This window comes from Colletotrichum tamarilloi (genome assembly GCF_030869305.1).
Source record: "Colletotrichum tamarilloi strain Tom-12 chromosome Unknown Scaffold_16.1, whole genome shotgun sequence".
NCBI lineage: Eukaryota > Fungi > Ascomycota > Sordariomycetes > Glomerellales > Glomerellaceae > Colletotrichum > Colletotrichum tamarilloi.
In genome coordinates this window covers 629,132-647,355 of record NW_026849399.1, presented here as the reverse complement: position 1 = coordinate 647,355, position 18,224 = coordinate 629,132, and the positions used below count along the sequence as shown (strand labels likewise).

General features: G+C 54.4%; 5 protein-coding genes across 5 annotated transcripts, besides 1 other annotated feature; 2 read left to right on the top strand and 3 right to left on the bottom strand.

Moving 5' to 3' along the window:
• Positions 1-1,249: 1,249 nt before the first annotated feature.
• On the top strand, positions 1,250-2,927 carry CTAM01_06154 (uncharacterized protein; the record flags this gene model as incomplete). The annotated part of the gene is made up of 2 exons (XM_060522183.1): positions 1,250-1,457; positions 1,507-2,927. 2 exons carry the CDS (start codon positions 1,250-1,252, stop codon positions 2,925-2,927), a joined length of 1,629 nt encoding a protein of 542 aa, XP_060383373.1.
• A 778-nt stretch (positions 2,928-3,705) lies between these two features.
• Positions 3,706-5,820, bottom strand: CTAM01_06153 (nucleolar complex-associated protein; the record flags this gene model as incomplete). Its single annotated transcript, XM_060522182.1, has 1 exon — positions 3,706-5,820. One exon carries the CDS (start codon positions 5,818-5,820, stop codon positions 3,706-3,708), a length of 2,115 nt encoding a protein of 704 aa, XP_060383372.1.
• Positions 5,821-6,275: 455 nt separating this feature from the next.
• CTAM01_06152 (60S ribosome subunit biogenesis protein NIP7) lies at positions 6,276-7,038 on the top strand (the record flags this gene model as incomplete). The annotated part of the gene is made up of 3 exons (XM_060522181.1): positions 6,276-6,501; positions 6,595-6,683; positions 6,784-7,038. The coding sequence occupies 3 exons, from the start codon at positions 6,276-6,278 to the stop codon at positions 7,036-7,038; spliced, it is 570 nt and encodes a 189-aa protein (XP_060383371.1).
• A 990-nt stretch (positions 7,039-8,028) lies between these two features.
• On the bottom strand, positions 8,029-10,962 carry CTAM01_06151 (uncharacterized protein; the record flags this gene model as incomplete). Its single annotated transcript, XM_060522180.1, has 5 exons — positions 8,029-8,387; positions 8,446-9,089; positions 9,145-9,887; positions 9,941-10,486; positions 10,546-10,962. 5 exons carry the CDS (start codon positions 10,960-10,962, stop codon positions 8,029-8,031), a joined length of 2,709 nt encoding a protein of 902 aa, XP_060383370.1.
• Positions 10,963-14,761: 3,799 nt separating this feature from the next.
• Positions 14,762-14,833: a sequence feature (Short protein (CTAM01_06150, KAK1501425.1) was converted to a misc_feature.).
• Positions 14,834-16,406: 1,573 nt separating this feature from the next.
• Positions 16,407-18,218, bottom strand: CTAM01_06149 (Pro-kumamolisin; the record flags this gene model as incomplete). The annotated part of the gene is made up of 1 exon (XM_060522179.1): positions 16,407-18,218. One exon carries the CDS (start codon positions 18,216-18,218, stop codon positions 16,407-16,409), a length of 1,812 nt encoding a protein of 603 aa, XP_060383369.1.
• Positions 18,219-18,224: the final 6 nt, after the last annotated feature.

The window sequence follows — 18,224 nt, the reverse complement described above, 5'->3', positions numbered from 1 at the left end:
ATTGTCAGTACATGTGCCTCTCCCATCCACTCATGACGAGGAAGAGCGACGCCCACAAATGTAAGCGAAAATTGTCTTGTACAGGTGCTTTGGCATTATACTGGCTCCCTGCTTGACATCTGAAGTAGACGTCTCTTCTTCTTCTTCAACATGAACCTCAGCTGACGAGTGCCAGATAAGGCGGATATCTAACAAAGAGCTCTCTGATTCCTCTGTTTTGTTACTTTTGCTGCAGCTATGTGTTAGCCCTTCACGCCCAGCCTAGCAGCCCGTCAAGCCTTCCCACATGAATCGGTGGCCCTATGAGACAGACAAGAAGAGCAGCATACTTCTACTCTCCAACATCATCTGGTGATAGTCCTCACACCTTCCCAACAAAAACATTTCTTCAGTCCCATATACTTGTCCCAGCAACCGTCCCAAAGACCCATTCCGTCCCATTATCTGTTGCCGTCTCATTTTTCTCTATGCCCTAAGCCGGGTGAACCATATTTGTTTACTCTGATTTTTCTTCCAAAGCAACCTGCCTATACCTGCCTTTGACCCCTGGATTTTCTCCCAAGCTCCTACCTTCCTCGAAGATCACCTGCCCAGCAACCTTACCTTCCCTTTTTGTCCAGGTTGGCAAGGCAAGCTATCCTTCCTCGCTGGACCACTGGGCAAGGTTCCTTCTCTACATCTCATAGACAGTCTCGTGTCCTTGCACTCGACTACTCTTCTCAGCGCTCGTCAGTTTTACTTACCTACCCAAGTTCCTATCCAAACATATCTGGTTTCCCACCTTGGGCGCCGTCCCCAGCCAACATTCACATTGACGCCGAATTTAGCAGGACACCAACAGACGAGTTTTCTCTTTCCAGCAACGAGAAAAAGGCAGAGAAAGAGGCTCTACCTAGGCAAGGTCAGTACTAAACATCCTCTTCATTTCTTTCCTTCAAGGTTCATCTACTCGGTTGAGGGCATTTCTCTACGAAGGCCCCTTCCTTGGGATAACGAGCTTGATGTCGCGTATGCCTTTTCATAGTTTTATGCCTTTCACAATCATGACAATCTGTGCCGAAATCTTCGACTTCAACACTTTCTATATCTTCTGCATTGCGTTTGCTGAATGCTTCCAAACCATTGACCATTGATCGGCAGATATCCCGGTCTATTTCCAGGTGCAAGGAGAAATTTGACACTAATCAAATCACTAGACATCTATTGGAGAAAGTTCTGAACTATCAGCTACAGAGGACGTGCTGCCAAAATGTTTGCCAACATGGACCCCAAGAAGCAGGCTGAACAGATGGCAGCAGCAAGAGCTCTTGCCGCGGAGTTCAGCAAAGCCAAGGGAGGCAGCAGTAGGGGCAGGAACAGCGGACGAGGACGCATGAACGATGGCGGCAGTGGCAGCAGGCCTGGCGGCATCGGAAGAGCAACCCCTACTCGATACGATGCTCCTCCGACTCAGATGAGTGAGTCGAATCCTTGAGAGACCATTGTTCAATTTGCTAATCCTTGCAGACCGTCCTATGCCTTCTTCTTCGCGTCCTGTCTTCACGCAGCCGCAAGTCAATCGAGCCAGAGTCCAGCCTTCCGCCGTCACTCGTGTCGATCCCACTCTCGCGGGTTGGTTGGCAAACACGCCTAAGACTGGTCCAGCGACGCCGGTGACGCCCACGATGCCGTCGATTCCCGCGAACACAGTGCCTGCTCGCTCTGACGCTCCGATGGGAATCGATCAGAAACTCGCCAGCTGGCTTAAACCCCAGCTTAGCCCGGTTGCCGCTTCTCCCAAGGAGACTTCGACCAGCCGTGCCTCGTCAAGCATACCTGTCACCAAGATTGATGGCCCCGAGACATCGAAAGCCGCCGTTCCCGGAAATGCTCAAGCTGTGTTCCAATCCAACGCTCCTCCGCCTTCTCTGGAAAATGAGGCTGTCTTCCCTCCTGAGACGACTGTCCGTTCGAAGCCGAGTGGCTTAGGAAAGAGCTTGCGGATCGCTCACGAGGCAAAAGTCGTCAGGAAGCAGAATAATATGAGCGGAGTGGGAACTACTGTCAGTTCCAACTTGGATGCCAAAGCTTTCGCTCTTTTCGCCAAAGACATTGAGTTGGTGACACAGCCGCAGTCTAACAACAACGTACAGGCTCCTCTCCTTCATGAAACCGTTCACAACAAGCAATATGCTGAAGCCTCCTCCTCCACGAAGACTGAGACCTCTGCTGTTAAGTCAGAGCTCAAGTTCGGTTCCGTCGAATGGGCTCTGGCGCAGCTCGAAAGTGGCCGGGAACTTCCTGGCCACCATGAGTTCCACGCTCGCATGGCTCAAGAAGTCGGAAACATGTCTGGCGCTATGCCCGCCACTGATGCTCACTCCGAAATTATCAACAACACTCAGTCCCTCATTGAGCAGCAGGAGACAACCGACGAAAAGAAAACAGCGGAGCCTCAAATGAAGGAACCCTACTGCAACTGCCCTAAGAGAAGCCACCCAATTATTGGCTTGGCGGCTTCATGCTACAACACGGATTCTGACGGCGATCATGACCTCACTCGCATGAAAGGTGCGTCGGATGCAGTGAAGAACAGGTTCGCGGTCAACGTAATCCTCCACGAGCACTCGAACCCAGACTGTCCCAAGCTGCTTCAGGCTGCTGCCCAATTCCCTCTTCACTTCGGCGCCAGCCCTGCCATGGTAGATGACCCCGACGATCATCTCCAGGTCATCCAATGGAAGGACTCGGACGGCGTATCCGGTCCCTCGAGCAGTGTGCCCGTTCGGAATATCAATTCATCTGGCCATCAGAACAACTCGCCCGGCGCTTCGAATAGTTTGGCTGTCGCCTTCAACAACTCGTCCGGTCCTCCTTTGGCTGGTGCTCCAGTCCCACAGCCGTCTGTCCGCCGCCGTAGAGGCATCAACGAATCGATGTGGGCTTAGATCGTCATCGGGATGCATCTCTCACCGTCGCCAACTCTGGAATGTTTGAATCGTTGCTCCTCTATGATCGGGCAACAATAACAAATCCTTTGAGGGGCACTACTTTGACAGTAAATGGACGCGATATGGATAGGCAAACTTCCGCAGCCGTATCCTCATATTGTTGAAGTTGTGACAGCATCTCTGATCTCTCTTAGCACTCTTTAATGATGCCTTATAGCGGCAAGACCTTGAGCTGCTACAGAGAAAGGGCATGGAGGACGCCACTAAGCATCGTCGTCGGATCGTCGGAAGATGGTGGGGGTTCGACAAGGCAGAGAGAGTTCTTGATGATGAAGATGATGATGGAAGGTTGACTTTGATATTGGCTTTGGGGGTCTCTCAACTTGGGGAAGCGGAACGAGCTATCTCGTACAGAAGCCGCCCTGTGCGTCTGGAGGTATTAGGTAGTCCGCCGCCCAGGTCACTTTGCTCAGGAATGATACCTCACAGGCCGTCTAGGTAGATAGTCAATCCACAGTTTCTCAAAATTCCATGAATGCCAGGGCTTGATTCAATATGAGACATAAAGGCACTACCAAAGGGATCATGATCGAACCTGAAGATGGCTCCGGTGTTCATGGGCGGTGTATGTAATATGTACGTGGTCTCTAAATGCCAAAGCCCGCAACACCCGTAAAAAGGTAACCCCTTTTTGTCACTTTTTCCCATGTTTCCCAACTCCTTTTTAGATTTCGTTCGACTGATGCCTCAAACCAATTACACTTCATGCTCATCCTCATGCGCTATTAATCTCCTTTTCTAATAACTTGACACCTTCCCTAACTTTGGGCGAAAAGTGCCTCCGCAGAAGCTCGCCCTCCCACACCGTCGTCGCAAACGGATTGCTTCCCTCGACGCTGTCGCTGAGGGCGTTGTAGTTGCCGTCGCCCTTGCGCTCCTCGGTACACCACAGCGCGGCAATCTTCTTGCCGTGGGTGTGTCCGACGTCTTGCATGAGCGCGAGCGCCGCCTGCGCCGACTTATCGGGCATGTGCAGCGCCGCGGACATGATTTGCTTGCTGAAGGCCGCGAGGCGCAGGGGCGGGACGGAGCGGATCTGGTAGGCTGGCAAGAGGACAGCCGTGAGGCAGCGCAGGAGGAGGACGGTGGTGGTTTGCAGGTTGACGCGGTTGTCGCGGGTGGCGGCGGCCTGGGCGGGGCGGATGTGGAGGGATTTGGAGGTGAGTTCGAGGTCCGGGTTGAGGGAGAGGGAAGGGAGGGAGGTGAAGAGGTGGGTTACGAAGTGGGAGAGGTCGAGGTGCAGCGCGGAGCGGGAGTTGTGCGCGTCTTGGCCTGCGAGGAGGGCAAAGGCTGTGACTGTGCAGAGGAGGGCTTCGCGGCTCGTGTTGCGGGATGCGCCGCCGAGGTCGTCGTCATCGTCGTCGTCGTCTTGTTCGTCTTGGTTCTCACCGTCGTCGTCGTCCTCCTCGCGGTTGGTGCCCTCTGCGTCCTCCTGGGCGTGGCGGATGAGATCTTTGAGGGCCTCCAGGAGATCGCCGAAGAAGTCCTGGTTGATGAGGTGGGCGTACTTGGCCAGGCCTTCGAGCACGGCGCCCATGAGCCACGGCACGCGCATCTTGAGGATGCGGAAGTAGGACGCAAAGACAAGTTTCAGCGTCTCGGACTGCATGCGCTCGCGCTCCTCATGGCTGACGAGGGCGTCGGCCTGCTCCATGTCCTTTTGGATGGCCCTCTGCTCCTTGAGCATCTTGCGCTCCTTCTTGGTGCGGAACTCCTTTTTGAAGTTCTTGCGTGACTGAGGCGGGGGGGCACCCGGGTCGCGCTCCCGGTCGACGCGATCTTGCGAGGCCTTGCCCGCGAACTCGTCGAGCAGGCGCAGATGGAGGAAGAGGTTGAGCACGCTCTCATCGACGCCAAAGTTGCGGGCCTTCATCATCTTGGCGAGCAAGGAGACGGCCTCCATGGAGGGACGGCCCTCCTCGTCGTCGACGAAGAGCGTCTCGAGCGCGCGGCGGCACTTGTGAAAGTCGGCATCGATCTTGCGCTTGGAGAGCTTGCTGACGAGGATCTTCAGGAGGTCGTTGCGGAAGTTGAAGTGCGGGACGGCGTTGACGAGCGTGCAGGCGCACGAGATGGCGACGCTCGAGATGCTCTGCCCCGTTTTCCTCGTGGTCGGTATATCGGCCTTTGCCCACTTCGCGAGCTCCTTCACGTAGCCCTGATACCCGGACACGAGGGCCTGCTCAAAGGCGCGCAGCTTCCGGACCTCCTTGGAGAGCTTCTCGACGGGGGCGTCCTCGGCGACGGGCCGGATGCGGTAGCCCGGGATGACGTCCTTGTAGACGGCGAGCTGGGTGGCCAGCGCGAGCTTTTGAATGGCCTGGATGCGCGACTGGCCAATCTTTGCAATGGCCTTGAAGGCCGAGACGTTCTCCTCTGGATCCTCGTTCAGCGCCATGGCAATCTTGGCGAGCTCCTCTTTGGCCTGGTGGATCTGGACGGGCTCGGGCAGGTTCGACTCCTCCTCTTCTTTCCTACGATCCTGGCGCAGACGTTCGTTGGCCGCCTCGGCGGTGGCCTCCTCGTCCTCACGGCCCTCAAGCCACTCGCCGTCGCTCGCGACCGAGTCGGCATCGTCGTTGTGATCGTCGCCCTGCAGGGACCGGTACTGCTCGAGGCGGCCGTCGGCTGTCTTGATGGGCAAGCGGGTGCTCTCCTTCTTGTCCTTCTTTCCCTTGCGCTGGCGGCTCTCGTAGTCCTGCTCTAGGTTCCAGCCGGCAGCGCTCTTGAAGAAGGACTTTTGGATCTTCTTGGACGACTTGCCGGTGTGATCGTTTTCGTCGTCGGGCGGCGGCGTGAGCCTGCGGCGTTTTGAAGCTCTAGAAGACATTTTGGGACAACGGATTTGTTTGGAATATCAATCGGAAGGGATAGAACACTTCGAAAGGAGTTTGTTTTGTGGGATTCGCCGCTTCGCTGGTCTTTAGAATGCTCTCGTCCTCGCTGAAAGAGAGATTTCTCAATGTACGGTGGGATTGAGTTGGGGACCCTGGGACCGCCAACAGCGGGAAGAGGGACCATCGAGAACTTTTTAGTGGAGGTTTTGGCCATTGAGCCAATGGAAACCCCGGAACACCCTCAGACCGCCCGAAATTTTTTGGGTTTCTGCCGCTACTCCAACCTTTTTCGCATCGCGATGCACCTGCATCCCACCTTTCGGCAACGGCACCTCTATTGTGAAAGATCCTACCTATCCACCAACGCTCGCCGAGTCCCAATCCGATTACACCGATACCGAACCGAGCACATTCGAATCGAAATCAAAAAACCACCAGAAAGCCCAAGATGCGTCCCCTCACAGAAAAAGAGACCGAGACCCTCTTCAACAAGCTGGCCAGCTACATGGGCAGCTCGCTGAAGAACCTCATCGCCCCGCTCGACAACGGTCCCGAGCCCGATCGTTACGTCTTCCGCATGATCAAGGACCGTGTCTACTATGTGCGCCTCTCCGTCGCCAATCTTGCGACCAGCATCGCCCGCGATAAGCTTCTCAGCATCGGTATCTGCCTCGGTATGTTCCTGTGCGCGTGCAAGGCCAACCCCAGTTCTCAGTCAAGTCTTTGTGTATATATGGACTAACCACCGCCCCTTTTTCGCCATATAGGAAAGTTCACAAAGACTGGCAAGTTCCGCCTGCACGTAACCGCTCTTCCCGTCCTCAGCGAGCACGCAAGATACAAGATTTGGGTCAAGGTATGTCAGACTTCAAAAACCCCCAATTCGTTCGATTGGAGCCCGCGAAAGGAAGCATGTACAGTGGGACAGACATGCTAACAGGGAAAAAATCCCTCAGCCCAACGGAGAAATGCCCTTCCTGTACGGTGGCAACATCGTAAAGGCCCACGTCGGCCGCTGGTCCGACGACTGCCCCGAGCACCAGGGCGTCATCGTCTACGCCATGGACGACAAGCCCCTCGGCTTCGGCGTCACCGCCCGCTCCACGGCCGAGGCGCGCCGTCTCGATCCCACCGGTGTCGTCTGCTTCAGGCAGTCCGACGCCGGCGAGTACCTTCGTGACGAAGATACCCTCTTTGCGACGAACAGTTAGATGGGTCGGTCTTGTTATGGGATATTAGAAGAGGAGGGGTGTGGGGGGTCGTTGTGAGGTAATGGCTGTGGTAGCTGCGCCGCTGCTGCTGCTGCTCTCGATACCCTCTGGGTTTTCATGTTTGGCACATTTGGAACGGCGTTTTGGGTTCACCAAAAAAGAAGAGCTTGAAGAACGGCGGGGCATTTTCTACATGGCGTTTTACTGTGATTGTTGGTCATGGGCAATCTTGATCGTTTTACTTTTGGGGGGAAGAATTCGCAGTTAGCTGTTGTTAGCTTACGGCTCTCCAGGATTTGGGTCTGCGAAGACCTGCTGGCTGTCTAGCATATATTGCGAAATTTCATCGACTGCCATATCATGTTTCTTTGCAAGATGTTTGAGAAGGCAATGAGTCTCATATGCGATGGCTTGATAATGACGTTGATATTCTTACGGTCAGTAGCGTCGGCTAGGATCTTGATGATTTACTTGCCTTGTACTATGCGGTCCCTCGATATCGAGTTCGAAAACAGATTCTATAGCTGCGAGTGTGTCTACTTCAGCGCAGATTTGGACTATTAAATCTGATGGTCAACACTGCCCTAGAGTTGGCTTGCCGATCCCGGTTCTACCTTCGCAAGGATTATCAAACACTCGGATGCAATGTTAATGAATTCTTAGTTGGCAATTGGGAATAAGGGCACTGTCTCTGTTGTGAATGAGCTTTTACTTATCTTCTTTTATTGGATATCATAGACATGCCTGGTATATATATAGAGAGAGAGAGAGAGAGAGATTGAAAACATTAAATCATGCTGTATCCGTGACGATGCTCGTCATCATCAAGACCAGATGGAAGGAAAGAGTGAGTAAAAGACCCATCCAGAACGCTATCAACAGTCTATACCTCCGTGGAGGACCCTTCTGCCAAATTAAACTCCGTCTATAGATTTCTAAGATAAAGTGAATGGTATGTTCATTAAATGGTCGCGTAAAATGAGTGCCGGTTTAGAAGGTGAACTTCATCAAAGCGGGGTTGAGGAGTACCGGAAGGCAGAAGTGCGAAGTGATGGAGATAGCCACGGGGAAGATGGTCGCAAAGTAGCGAATCTGCCACTGGACGGGGAAGACGTAGTATCCGCAGACGATGAGAGCGATTCCCAGAGCTGTGAAGATGAACGTGCCCGCGAAGCTCTTGATGATCTTGGGGATCTCCTCCATGAAGTTGCAGTTCTCGACTTCCTTGGAAGTGGCGCCCCACTGGATGTCAATCTCGAAGAAATGGCAGAGCAAAGCCTTGGAGACGTGGAGTGAAATGCCGCCCAGGAAGATGGTGAACACAGGCATCCACTTGAAGTTGTCCCAGACTACATATGAAAAGATTAGCTGTCTGGTGTCGATGCAGAAGAAGAGAGGGAAACTTACGGGCTCCAAGGAGAGACTTCTGGCCCAGTCTGTACCTGAGCACAGCCAAGGCAACGTTTCCAGCGAGAGGGAAGACGACGATGATGGAGAAGAAGATAGCGAACGAATCGAGGTAGTACTTGTCGTAGTAACCAAAGAACCATCCAGTCAGGAAGTAGTTCATCAAGGTAAGGATCCATGATGCTCCGATAGCGTAGTAGGTGCCGATGTAGGACAGAATCGTAACTTTCCTGTAAAAGGCGATGTTGGAGAAGACAAACCGTCTGAAGAGGGGCGTGAAGGGGCCACGAGTAAGCCAGAAACGGAAGGGGTGGAACAGCAGCTCGTTGCATCCGTAGGCGTACTTCTCCCAGCGGGCCAACTCGTCGTAGACAGTGAGGGAGACACCCTCCTTGAAGCCATCACCGGTGTAGGCACCATAACGGATAGAGTAACCGGAAGTCTGCAGACGCAAAGCCATATCGAAATCCTCGGAGACGTGAGACTCAGACCAGAACTTCTCGTAGCCATCCTCCATGTAGGAAGCAGCATCTTGGAGAGCAGACCAGCGGAGGATAGCGTTGTGACCGACGAAGGGCGAGATATCACCGTTGGCGACGGCAAAGGTAATCATAGTGTAAATCATCTGCGTGAACCATGTGACACTGTGAAAAGAGATTAGCTGGTGTGCGTATGGAATGATCACTCGAATCAACTTACGCCTTCTCGAAGAAAGAGTCGGAAACCTGCATGACACCGGAGGTGTACTGAATGATGGCAACCTCGGGAGAAGCCTCCATCTCGCTAACAGCATCCAAAAAGCAGTCGCGGGGAACACGGGTGTCAGAGTCGATAAGAAGGATGTAGTCACCCATGCGGATGTTGCCCTCAGCCCACGTTCGGCCCTCAGACTCCTCGAGAACCTCAGCAAGAGCTTGCTCGTAGGCTTGATCCTCACTATCCTGGCTCCATCTGCTTCCGCGGTTGATCTGCTTGAGCTTCTCCTCAACCCTGTTGCTAGTCATCAGGGCGTAGTTCATGTTGGAGGCCTTCTTGAATCTGCCTCTGCGGATGAAAGGCTGAACGGTGGGGTCTGAAGGCTTGGGGTTGTGGCCGGGGCGAGCAACCCATCCCATGTTGTGCTCCTCATAGAACTCCCTACGGGCCGAGGCTTCGTCCTCGCTGATGAGCTGCATACCGTCGTCGTTGACAAAGATGCTGGCAGAGCCACCCTGCATCTCGTAGGTGGAGATGGCAGTCTTGAGAGAGAGAACCGTGGGCTTGATGACAGCGTTCAGGCCCTCCTTGTAGACGGGCATCTGGATGGTGACGTGGGGAAGCTCGCCACGGTGAGGGCCAAGGCGACGCGGTGCCTTACCAGAGTAGTTCTTGGAGTTTGCGTGAACCGACGAGATGGGACCGAGGATCTGGAAGATATTTCCGGAAATAGACAAGAAGAAGAACTTGTGGTGCGTTAGTTCATGACAATCAGGTAATTCAGATTCGCAATACTCACGAGACTGATGAAAAGCGTAAGCGGGGTAACGGCCAGGAGTGCCCAGCGCGTGTAGCTGCCGTCGATGGTGGACTCCAGAGCCAGATTACGGTAACCGAGACCCAAGCACGCCACAGACAAGCAAAGCGCCGCCGAAACCATGATAGAACTGGTAAGTCGGACTGGTCTGACCTCAGCCTTGAGGGCTTCCTCAAGAGCGGCAGGCGAGAGTTCCTCAACATTGACGCCGGCCTGCTTCTCGTTCTTCTCGTCGCCATCCTCCTCATCACCTCCCTCGTTACGCCAGATGTAGGAGATGATCATGTGCTCCAGGCTCTCTGCGCGGGCATGCAGTCTGTTGGCATCATCATCCCAGACGGTGAGCAGGGGAGGGTCGAGAATGAAGGCTGCAAAGTGATGCTTCTGACATCTGGGCAGATCGGTCATCCTCTGGAGGACTTGAAGCTGTAAGCCTCCAGCGAGAGGAATTGAGTTCAAGGGTTCGCCGCTGTTCAGGAGTCCGTGAATGATGGACTGGATAACAGGTGTGTTGACGGTCATGGCACACTAAGCAGGTGGTTAACTTGGAAACTTGGCTACTATGACGAGTGCCTGTGAGTACTTACGCTGACATTCAGCTGGGTGACCATATCGAAGAAACCATTGGGTACAGTGGATAGCTGAGGAGGAGCGCAGACATAATCGTTCCGACCCTTCTTGAGAACAACACCCTCACCCAAGTTCCACGCCGAAGCATACATCTTCCTGAGCTGGTCCTGGTAGATGCTGTGGACAGTGACATCTGCCCTGAGGTCGATGATACTGCTAGCATGCTTGTCCCTCATACCGGCAGTGAGCGCCAAGCTCACTGTCGACTGTCGAGCGGATGTTCTGGCGCTGTGTGTCCGGTAAGGAGCCGGTCTCTCGGCCGCCTGCGGCTTCGGCTGCGGTGCAATCGGTTGCAAAGTAGTCGGCTTCGACGGTTCGGCCTCGGTTTGGCCCGACGCCTGGTCGGGCGTGAAGTATGTCTTGAAAGCCTTCATCTTGTGGAGACTGTGAAACGAACGAACCACAAACTGGTCAAACCACTTCCCGCCTTGAGGTGAAGAGAGAACAGGATGGTTGATTGTGAGCGAATGGAATGAGTGTTGGTCAGGGTAACCAGTAGCTTAGGGGGACGGGAAATCGGTTCAAGATATGTGAGACGGGACCATAGTAGAGACTCTGCAAGTGCGGAGGGCATCCATCCTGGGGACAAAGGTCTAGTCAAGCCGCATACACGGGGGCACCGGCAGCTGAGAGCAATATTATCTGGTCTAGCTGAGTACGCCAGGAGCGATATGGGCGGCCATGGACGCCTCCAATGCGGCAATGAAAGGCGTTAGTCAAGGATCGTATCGAGGAGGGGGGGGGGACAAACAACGGTTGGCCTCGCCAGCACTCGCCGGTCGACCACGCACGCAAACCTGGGTTCCACAAGCCTAAGTCGTCCGTTCAAGACGGACTCCTAGCTGAGATGGGACTGGTGACAAGCGAAATGGTTCCTGACTTTGGTGCTCGAAAGCTGGCGCCACCCGTGCGTTGGGTGGAAACCCGGTAGTCAGGTACAAAGAAGGAGAGAAGCTTTCCCCCATCGTGAGGGGGTAGCGTGGATGGAGGCGACAAAGGAGAGTCGAGGCCTTATCGCACAAACGATGGCTCTCCAAGCGTTGCATGGCCAAGCCGTTAGACTGAGAAACAGCCATAAACACCCCTGCGAAGGCAAAGGTGTGCTAGCTCATCGGCGTTGCCTTGGTCAAGTGCCATCATGATGATGATGCCGATCTGGAATAGGCGAGTTGTTTACAGGCCACTGGCCAAGCGGGACGACACGGGAAGATCGCGAAAAAGTTCTTCTCATCAAGCCGGGAGACTGCCTGTGAACTGACACCGGCAACGACAGTGTTGATCAGGGCACTCGCCCACGCCGGAGACACGATAGTCGAAGCCGGCCAGAGAAAACCCCGGCGATTTTGGTGATCAACAACATGCTAGCAAAACAAAAGGTTAGAGACAGAAGAACGGCGGATGATGGGGCAGTCTAGCTCAGGAACGACCAGAGCCGTCCTGACTTAGCGTGGTCTAAATCGGCTATCTCCTGAGGCTCTAGACTGTGCTTTCAAGGAAGTCGTGTAAGCAGAGAAGCGCAAGACAGCTAGCTGATATCAACAGCCGAGAGAGGAAAAGGCCTTTTTCCAGTCCTTTCCTGACCAAGCTTAGCCTTGCCGCAAAGCAAGCCTCCGAGAGGTCTTTGACCATTGAAAACCTCCGCTCGTCTACTTGGCTTGCGCCGGCCAAGTTGGTTGTGGGCGCTAAAATTGGCATACCGCAAGCTGCAGGACAATTGATTTTTGGCCTCTAGCTACTTTCGTCCCAGAACCCTGGTCACGGCAAGCTGGCAGGGCCTTCCGAGGTCTTGGTAACCTTATTCGTTGACCACTTGGGCGAGCAACCCTGGGATTGCGAGGGTATCCCACTTTTGGGAGAGACATAACGCTGACCGGGCCGAGTGTCTCTCTACGCAGTAGGTTTCCCGTTGTCTCTGCGTCGTGGGTGGGGGGACGCTCGTACAATAAGAGCGATCTTCAGACCGAGTCCTCACATAAGGTTTGTGTGTTTTGGCTCTAGAATAAGGTATCGGTCTTTTCGAGGAAGTAGAAGGGCGGTTGGATGCCTACATCTAAGATTGGTGGGCATTCACAGTTCTCCGCTTGGCACTAGCCACGGTGAAAGTTGTGAGCGGTGGTGAAAAATCACGTATTGGGGCCGACCTGAAGCACACCTCTGGCGGAGTGGAGGTGGATTCTTGCCTCGTTAACCCCAAAGGAGTTGGCTTCCCGTTGTTACTTGCTTTTTGGGAGCAATACGGTGTTTTCCACGAAGGCATGCAACAATGTTTCGGGAATGGTGTGCTCTCAGTCATTGTCTCGTCCGAGAGCCATGCATGACGGTAACTTGCAGAATGACTGGAGAGGATTTGGGCGTAAGACGGGAAACCACCGTCATCCCATGTAGCGGCGAGGTTCGGGCGGAATTGTCAATATGGGATGATTGAGATGAGATGGCTAGAGATTAGGTGGGCGAGAGTGGCTTGCTGAACCTGTGACATTGCCTGGTCCTGCCGATTTCCAGGGGTGGTATGGCGTACAAAAAGTGTTAGTGTGTAAGTATTCCATAGACCAGGCCCATTCCATGCACGTCGTAGATAGATGTGTTGGTCGTACAATGGTGGCTGAAGGAAGCCGGCAGAGGCAGACGATGGAACCCGATTGAAAGAGGGTGGAGGAGGGACGGGAAAGCTAGGCAAGCTGGCACGTTGGCTCGTTGGCACGTTGGTAGGCAAGCTGGCACGCCGCCCAAGGTGATGATGATGGCGATACATGCAGATTGCAAGGCAGCGGCAGCGCAGTCACGGATGGCGGCAGATCCTGGATGTCGTTTCTGCATTTGGTTAGATGAGGTTGTGTCTTGAGGTGGTGTCTTGGTTGCTTCGGCGGCATCCTTCCACCGGCACCTTCCCTCCCGCCTGTGCCTTGCAGAAACGAGCATGTCATTACACGTATAGCTGCTCATTATGCTGTTTAGCTGCGTACTCGTTACCGTGAAGAAGTTCCATTGGATGACGTGATCCAGAGCATATGCACTTTGAACGGCATATTCGCATATCCGCAACGTCCTATCGGGCTCTTCGGGAAGCGGCCGCCGTGTACCTAAGGTAGGTAAGCTGTGTTACTGGTCCTTTTCGCCTTGGGTCACGACAATCAAACATCCAAAATCTCTCGCCCGCAACACCCACTGCAACGCTGCAGATACCATGTGGCTGCATACGACTATCTTGCTTTTCTAGGCACCAGGCTCGACTGTGATACGTTCAAATCTCGACTCTCAGCTACGTTTGTGCTGCAATGCTGCACAATGGAGAATATTGGTCTGAAGTTCCCAACGTCTGGTCGCGCCGATTTCCATTCATCCCGACCGTGGCGCTTTTTCGGTCTTTCCCATGACCTCAGCTACTTCAAATCCACTTGGGTATCATCGCCTCATCTTTCGACTTGGGTCTATGCATTCGTTTCGCCATCCCGGCCAAATTCTGCGCTAGAGGCCTGAGCAGTCCGAACAGGCTGAACAATGGGTGCGGTGAATCCCAACAAAGACGCGAGTCAATTTGACTAGAAAGCCTCCATAACGCTGAATCTGCTGAAAGGAAACAAGAAACGCAAGTGTCGGTCTGCTGCCCCGAATCAGTCAAGTCTCTGGATTCTCTTTTTGATCGACACTGCCCAGGACGCGGTCTTGTTGCCGGCGTCCGCTGTGTGCTGCTTAACAATGGATGGCAGATCTCTCAGCCCAGCGGTTGAACGAATAGTTTCTGTCTCAATTCGCGAGCAAAGACTACTCAACACATGCTGGCTTCAGCTCTCAACGCATCATCTCTATTAAATTGACGACGAACGTGGCAATTGCATTCTTTTCGCGTAGCGAGCGCTAATACCGGTCAACCTTATGCATCAAGTTCAGCTGTCGGCGTGTCTGAACTCTGTACTGCCTATCTAGCCAACCCCTGAGCCTGCGCAGATCCCGTTTTCGACTATTGCCATCCCGCATACAATTTTCCCGGTTCACGATATCTCCGCCCAAGAACTGTCCAATCGAATCCTTGCAACGCCCCGTCTCGCCAACCTTACGAACTCATGGTTTTCAGCCAGAGCTGGGTTGCCGTCCAGTTGTTCAGGACATCGTGAAAGATTGCAAGGGTTGTGACCCTGAACTCTCCAGAGCAGCCTTCGCCCTTTCAGACCTTAGCTAGTCCCACGTCGGACTGCGTCGAAAGGTCGAGACCAGGCTCGCGGCATCTGGCAGCGCTGTGACCAACATCGCGAACGCCGGCAGAAACTTCGAAAAGTGGAAGGCCCTTATTCACTAGTGTCCCTTTCTTTTTTACGCCCAGGACTGCTGGACCATTGCTCTTCCCGAGAGAACCTACCTTGGCATACGCAACATGAATCTACTGAAATGTCTTCATCTCGGGGGAGATGTCGAATAGCATTGTGACAAACAGGCAAATAGGGTGCGCGACTGTAAGGAAGAATTCTCTTGTTGGCTACTGCAGGCAAGGACGACTTCATCACATTGATAATGCGGCCGCCCAGATAAATCGGATTCGTCCAGCTCGTCGCAGCCTGGTCCCGCTTTCTGTGGCCATCCGATCTGGATTGTCGATATCACATTGACTTTGTCAAATGATAAGACTCTGGTCACTTTAGCAGCTCCTTTCCCGCCTCGGCCTGCATGGGCCAGTCACGATTCTATTCTAGGTTGTTACCAGACCCCTCGAATCAGCAAGAGACACGATGAAAACGGCGAAAAGCAACCTTGCATCTGAACAAAGTGTCGACTCTCGAAATGGGACTTTGACAGCTGGCTGAATCATCCGTCGCAACGTCGCGGGGGCATGGGATCAACAAAGCGCTCACGTCTTAAACAGTGCCGTTCGCTGTATTCTACGAGAGAAAACACGGCAACATCTCCATATCCGGAAAGGCCAGCTGAAAAGACAGCCGCACTGGAAGAAATTTTGCACTTTTAGATTTTCGCAGAGGCTCCTCAGGAGGATCGAATTTACCCCTGAAAAGCCTCTATTTTGGCGCCAAGACTTCAGCTGTCAGCCATCCGCGAGACTGGCGCGGGGCTCGGACCTTGGACCTTGCCACGCGCCGAGAGCACGCTATCGAAATTCGAAGAGGACCTATGGTCAAATTCGGGACATCGAATCTGTCAGGCAAGCCACGCGACGAGAATAGCCGGGCTCATTAGATGCGTACGAAGCCTTTCCCACGGTCCCGGGATCGCATCGCAGGACCCTTGAAACTAGGTTGCATTCGGTGAAGTCGAGCAAGAATGTCTTGTTTCATTGTCTATTCACTTGTCTCTCGTCCCCAGCTTCCCAGCCCTATCTTGAGCAAACGCTTCCTTTTCGTCGGATTCTGACGAATTAGATTTCTCAGTTGTCAACGTCTGATCTCGCATTTTGCCTACCTATCTATTCTTGGTCTCGTCTGCGATGGTCAAGTGGCTATCAGACAAAAACACCCGAATAATTAGGCAAAGTTGCCTAGATACGGTTTGGACAAGGCTAAGATTAGTAGAGATGGTCTCGCAAGCGCTGCGAGATGCCACGCGAGCAAGACCACGAGAAGTCTGCAAGTGTCTTTGGCATGTGGTAATTCTCTCGTGGTTGATTACTTCTATTCGGCGTCAGCTTGACAAAGTACAACTGAAGTTACTGAACATCGTACTTCTATCACAGAACTTTACATTTCAAAGGTCGTTTCTATCAGGAGAATGAGACGGTAACAGTAATTCAAGTGTATTTACGATTAGGCTAGCCAGCCTCTGAAATGAACTCTCAAATGCCAATCATTCCGGGGCGAGAGAAGGCAGAGCGATTCTATTTAGTAAGAGCAATCTTCTTCATCTCCTCAAAGTTGGGAAGGCCGAGTCCCGTCACGGGATCCCAACCCTGAGTGCCGTTCCATGTCGCAAAGGGAATCACACCGGAGCCCTGCAACGGCTTGCCCGACTGCAAATCCGTACCTCCGCAACCCTGGGCGACGCCGGTCGTGACATCGGTGAGGCCCTTGAAGCCTCTCTTGTACAGCCACGGATTCATGAAGCCCATAGTCGGCTGTCCGGCACGGATTCTAGCGTCGTTGAGGAGTCCGACGAGGCCGGCCATCAACGGGGCAGAAGCTGATGTGCCACCGGTTCCAACGAGCTTGTTGGCGTTAACGATGGCGAACGGGGGGCTGGCGGAGTGGGCTGCGATATCAGGGAACCCGCGGCCGGTGAAGTTGGCAAAGGGCTGGTAGTACGCCTTCACGTCAGCGGGGATGCCGGTCTGGAGGTACTGGGCCACCATCGTCTCCTGGTACCACGCCTGCTTGAAGTAGTTGCTGAAGCCGCTGCCGGACGCCACCCACGTGGTCTCGGGCCCGAATGCCTGGGTCCCGCCGACGGCGGTGATGTACGGGCACGTCGCGGGGAACTGCGGCGTGAACTGCGGTTGGTTGCTGCCGTCGTTGGCGCGGCACGGCGCGCCGACGCCCGTGTCGCCGCTGGACTCGAGGACGCTGACGCCGCGCAGGCCCATCATACCGATGAGATTGCACACGCGCGTGGCGTACTCGATGGGGACGGTCTGCTCGTCGTCGCCGTATGAGACGGAGAGCACCTGCGGGATCTTCTCGTTCTCCTGCGTCATCATGAACTGGTAAAAGTCGAGGAATGGCTCGTTCTGGTTGTCTGCCTGCGTCGGTGTGCGAAGGTTGGGGACCAGGGGCGGCTTGCCGCCTGTGAGGTACTGCGTGATCGGGAGGGTCTTGACGGCGGCGGCCATGACCTGGGCGTCGAGGTTGGCCTCACCGATGGCGCCCTTGGGATCCTGGTGATCTTGTCCGCCGTTGACGAGAACGCTGGTGAACTTCTGAGCTGGCAGCTGGAACCTGCCCAGGAAAGCCGTGAGGTCGTCCTGGCGGGCGGACTGGTTGAGGAAGCTGGCGAAGCCGACGCGGCTGCCTGCCGCCGGGTCCGCCTGGTAGGCGCCGTAGTTGTAGGCCAGCTCGAAGCACGCCGGTGTGAAGACCTTAGAGCAGTTGGCGGTCGCGCTGGGCCCGGTGCCCTGTCTGCGAGAGAGCGGCGCGGGCATCTGTGGCAGCTGGGCGTTTGTGAAGGCCGGGTCGGACTTCATGTTGCCAAAGTACGTCGTGGGCGTCACCAGCTCGATGTGCTCCGTCATCGCGTTCGGGAGGGAGTACTCGGTCGTCCGCAGCTTCATGGTGCCCTGGACGTCATAGTACGCAAAGGTGGCGCCGAGCATCTTGTTCGCGGTGCCGACGTTGGTCGCAAAGTTGACGAAGCGGCCGTTGTCCGTGTACGAGACGTCTGTGACGTTCTCGTTGGCGAGCCAGGTCTGGATGGCCTTGACTGAGGCCTCGGCTGGCTTGAACATGTCGTTGACCTGAGCCGCCGTCAGGTACTTACCGTACTTAGGACTGTCCGGATCGGAGACGTCCCTGAGCATGGGTTCCAGCTTGTCGATATTTTGCAACTTGATGCCGATTTGGAGGTTGATCTGCTGGTCGTCTGCGGCCATGTTTGTCATCTGGACACCGTTGGCGAGCGCGGCTGCCCTGGACATGAGGCGGGCTTCGATGCCGGTGAAGGCGGCCGCTAGGGCCAAAAGGGCTTTGAGAGGAGCCATTCTGGT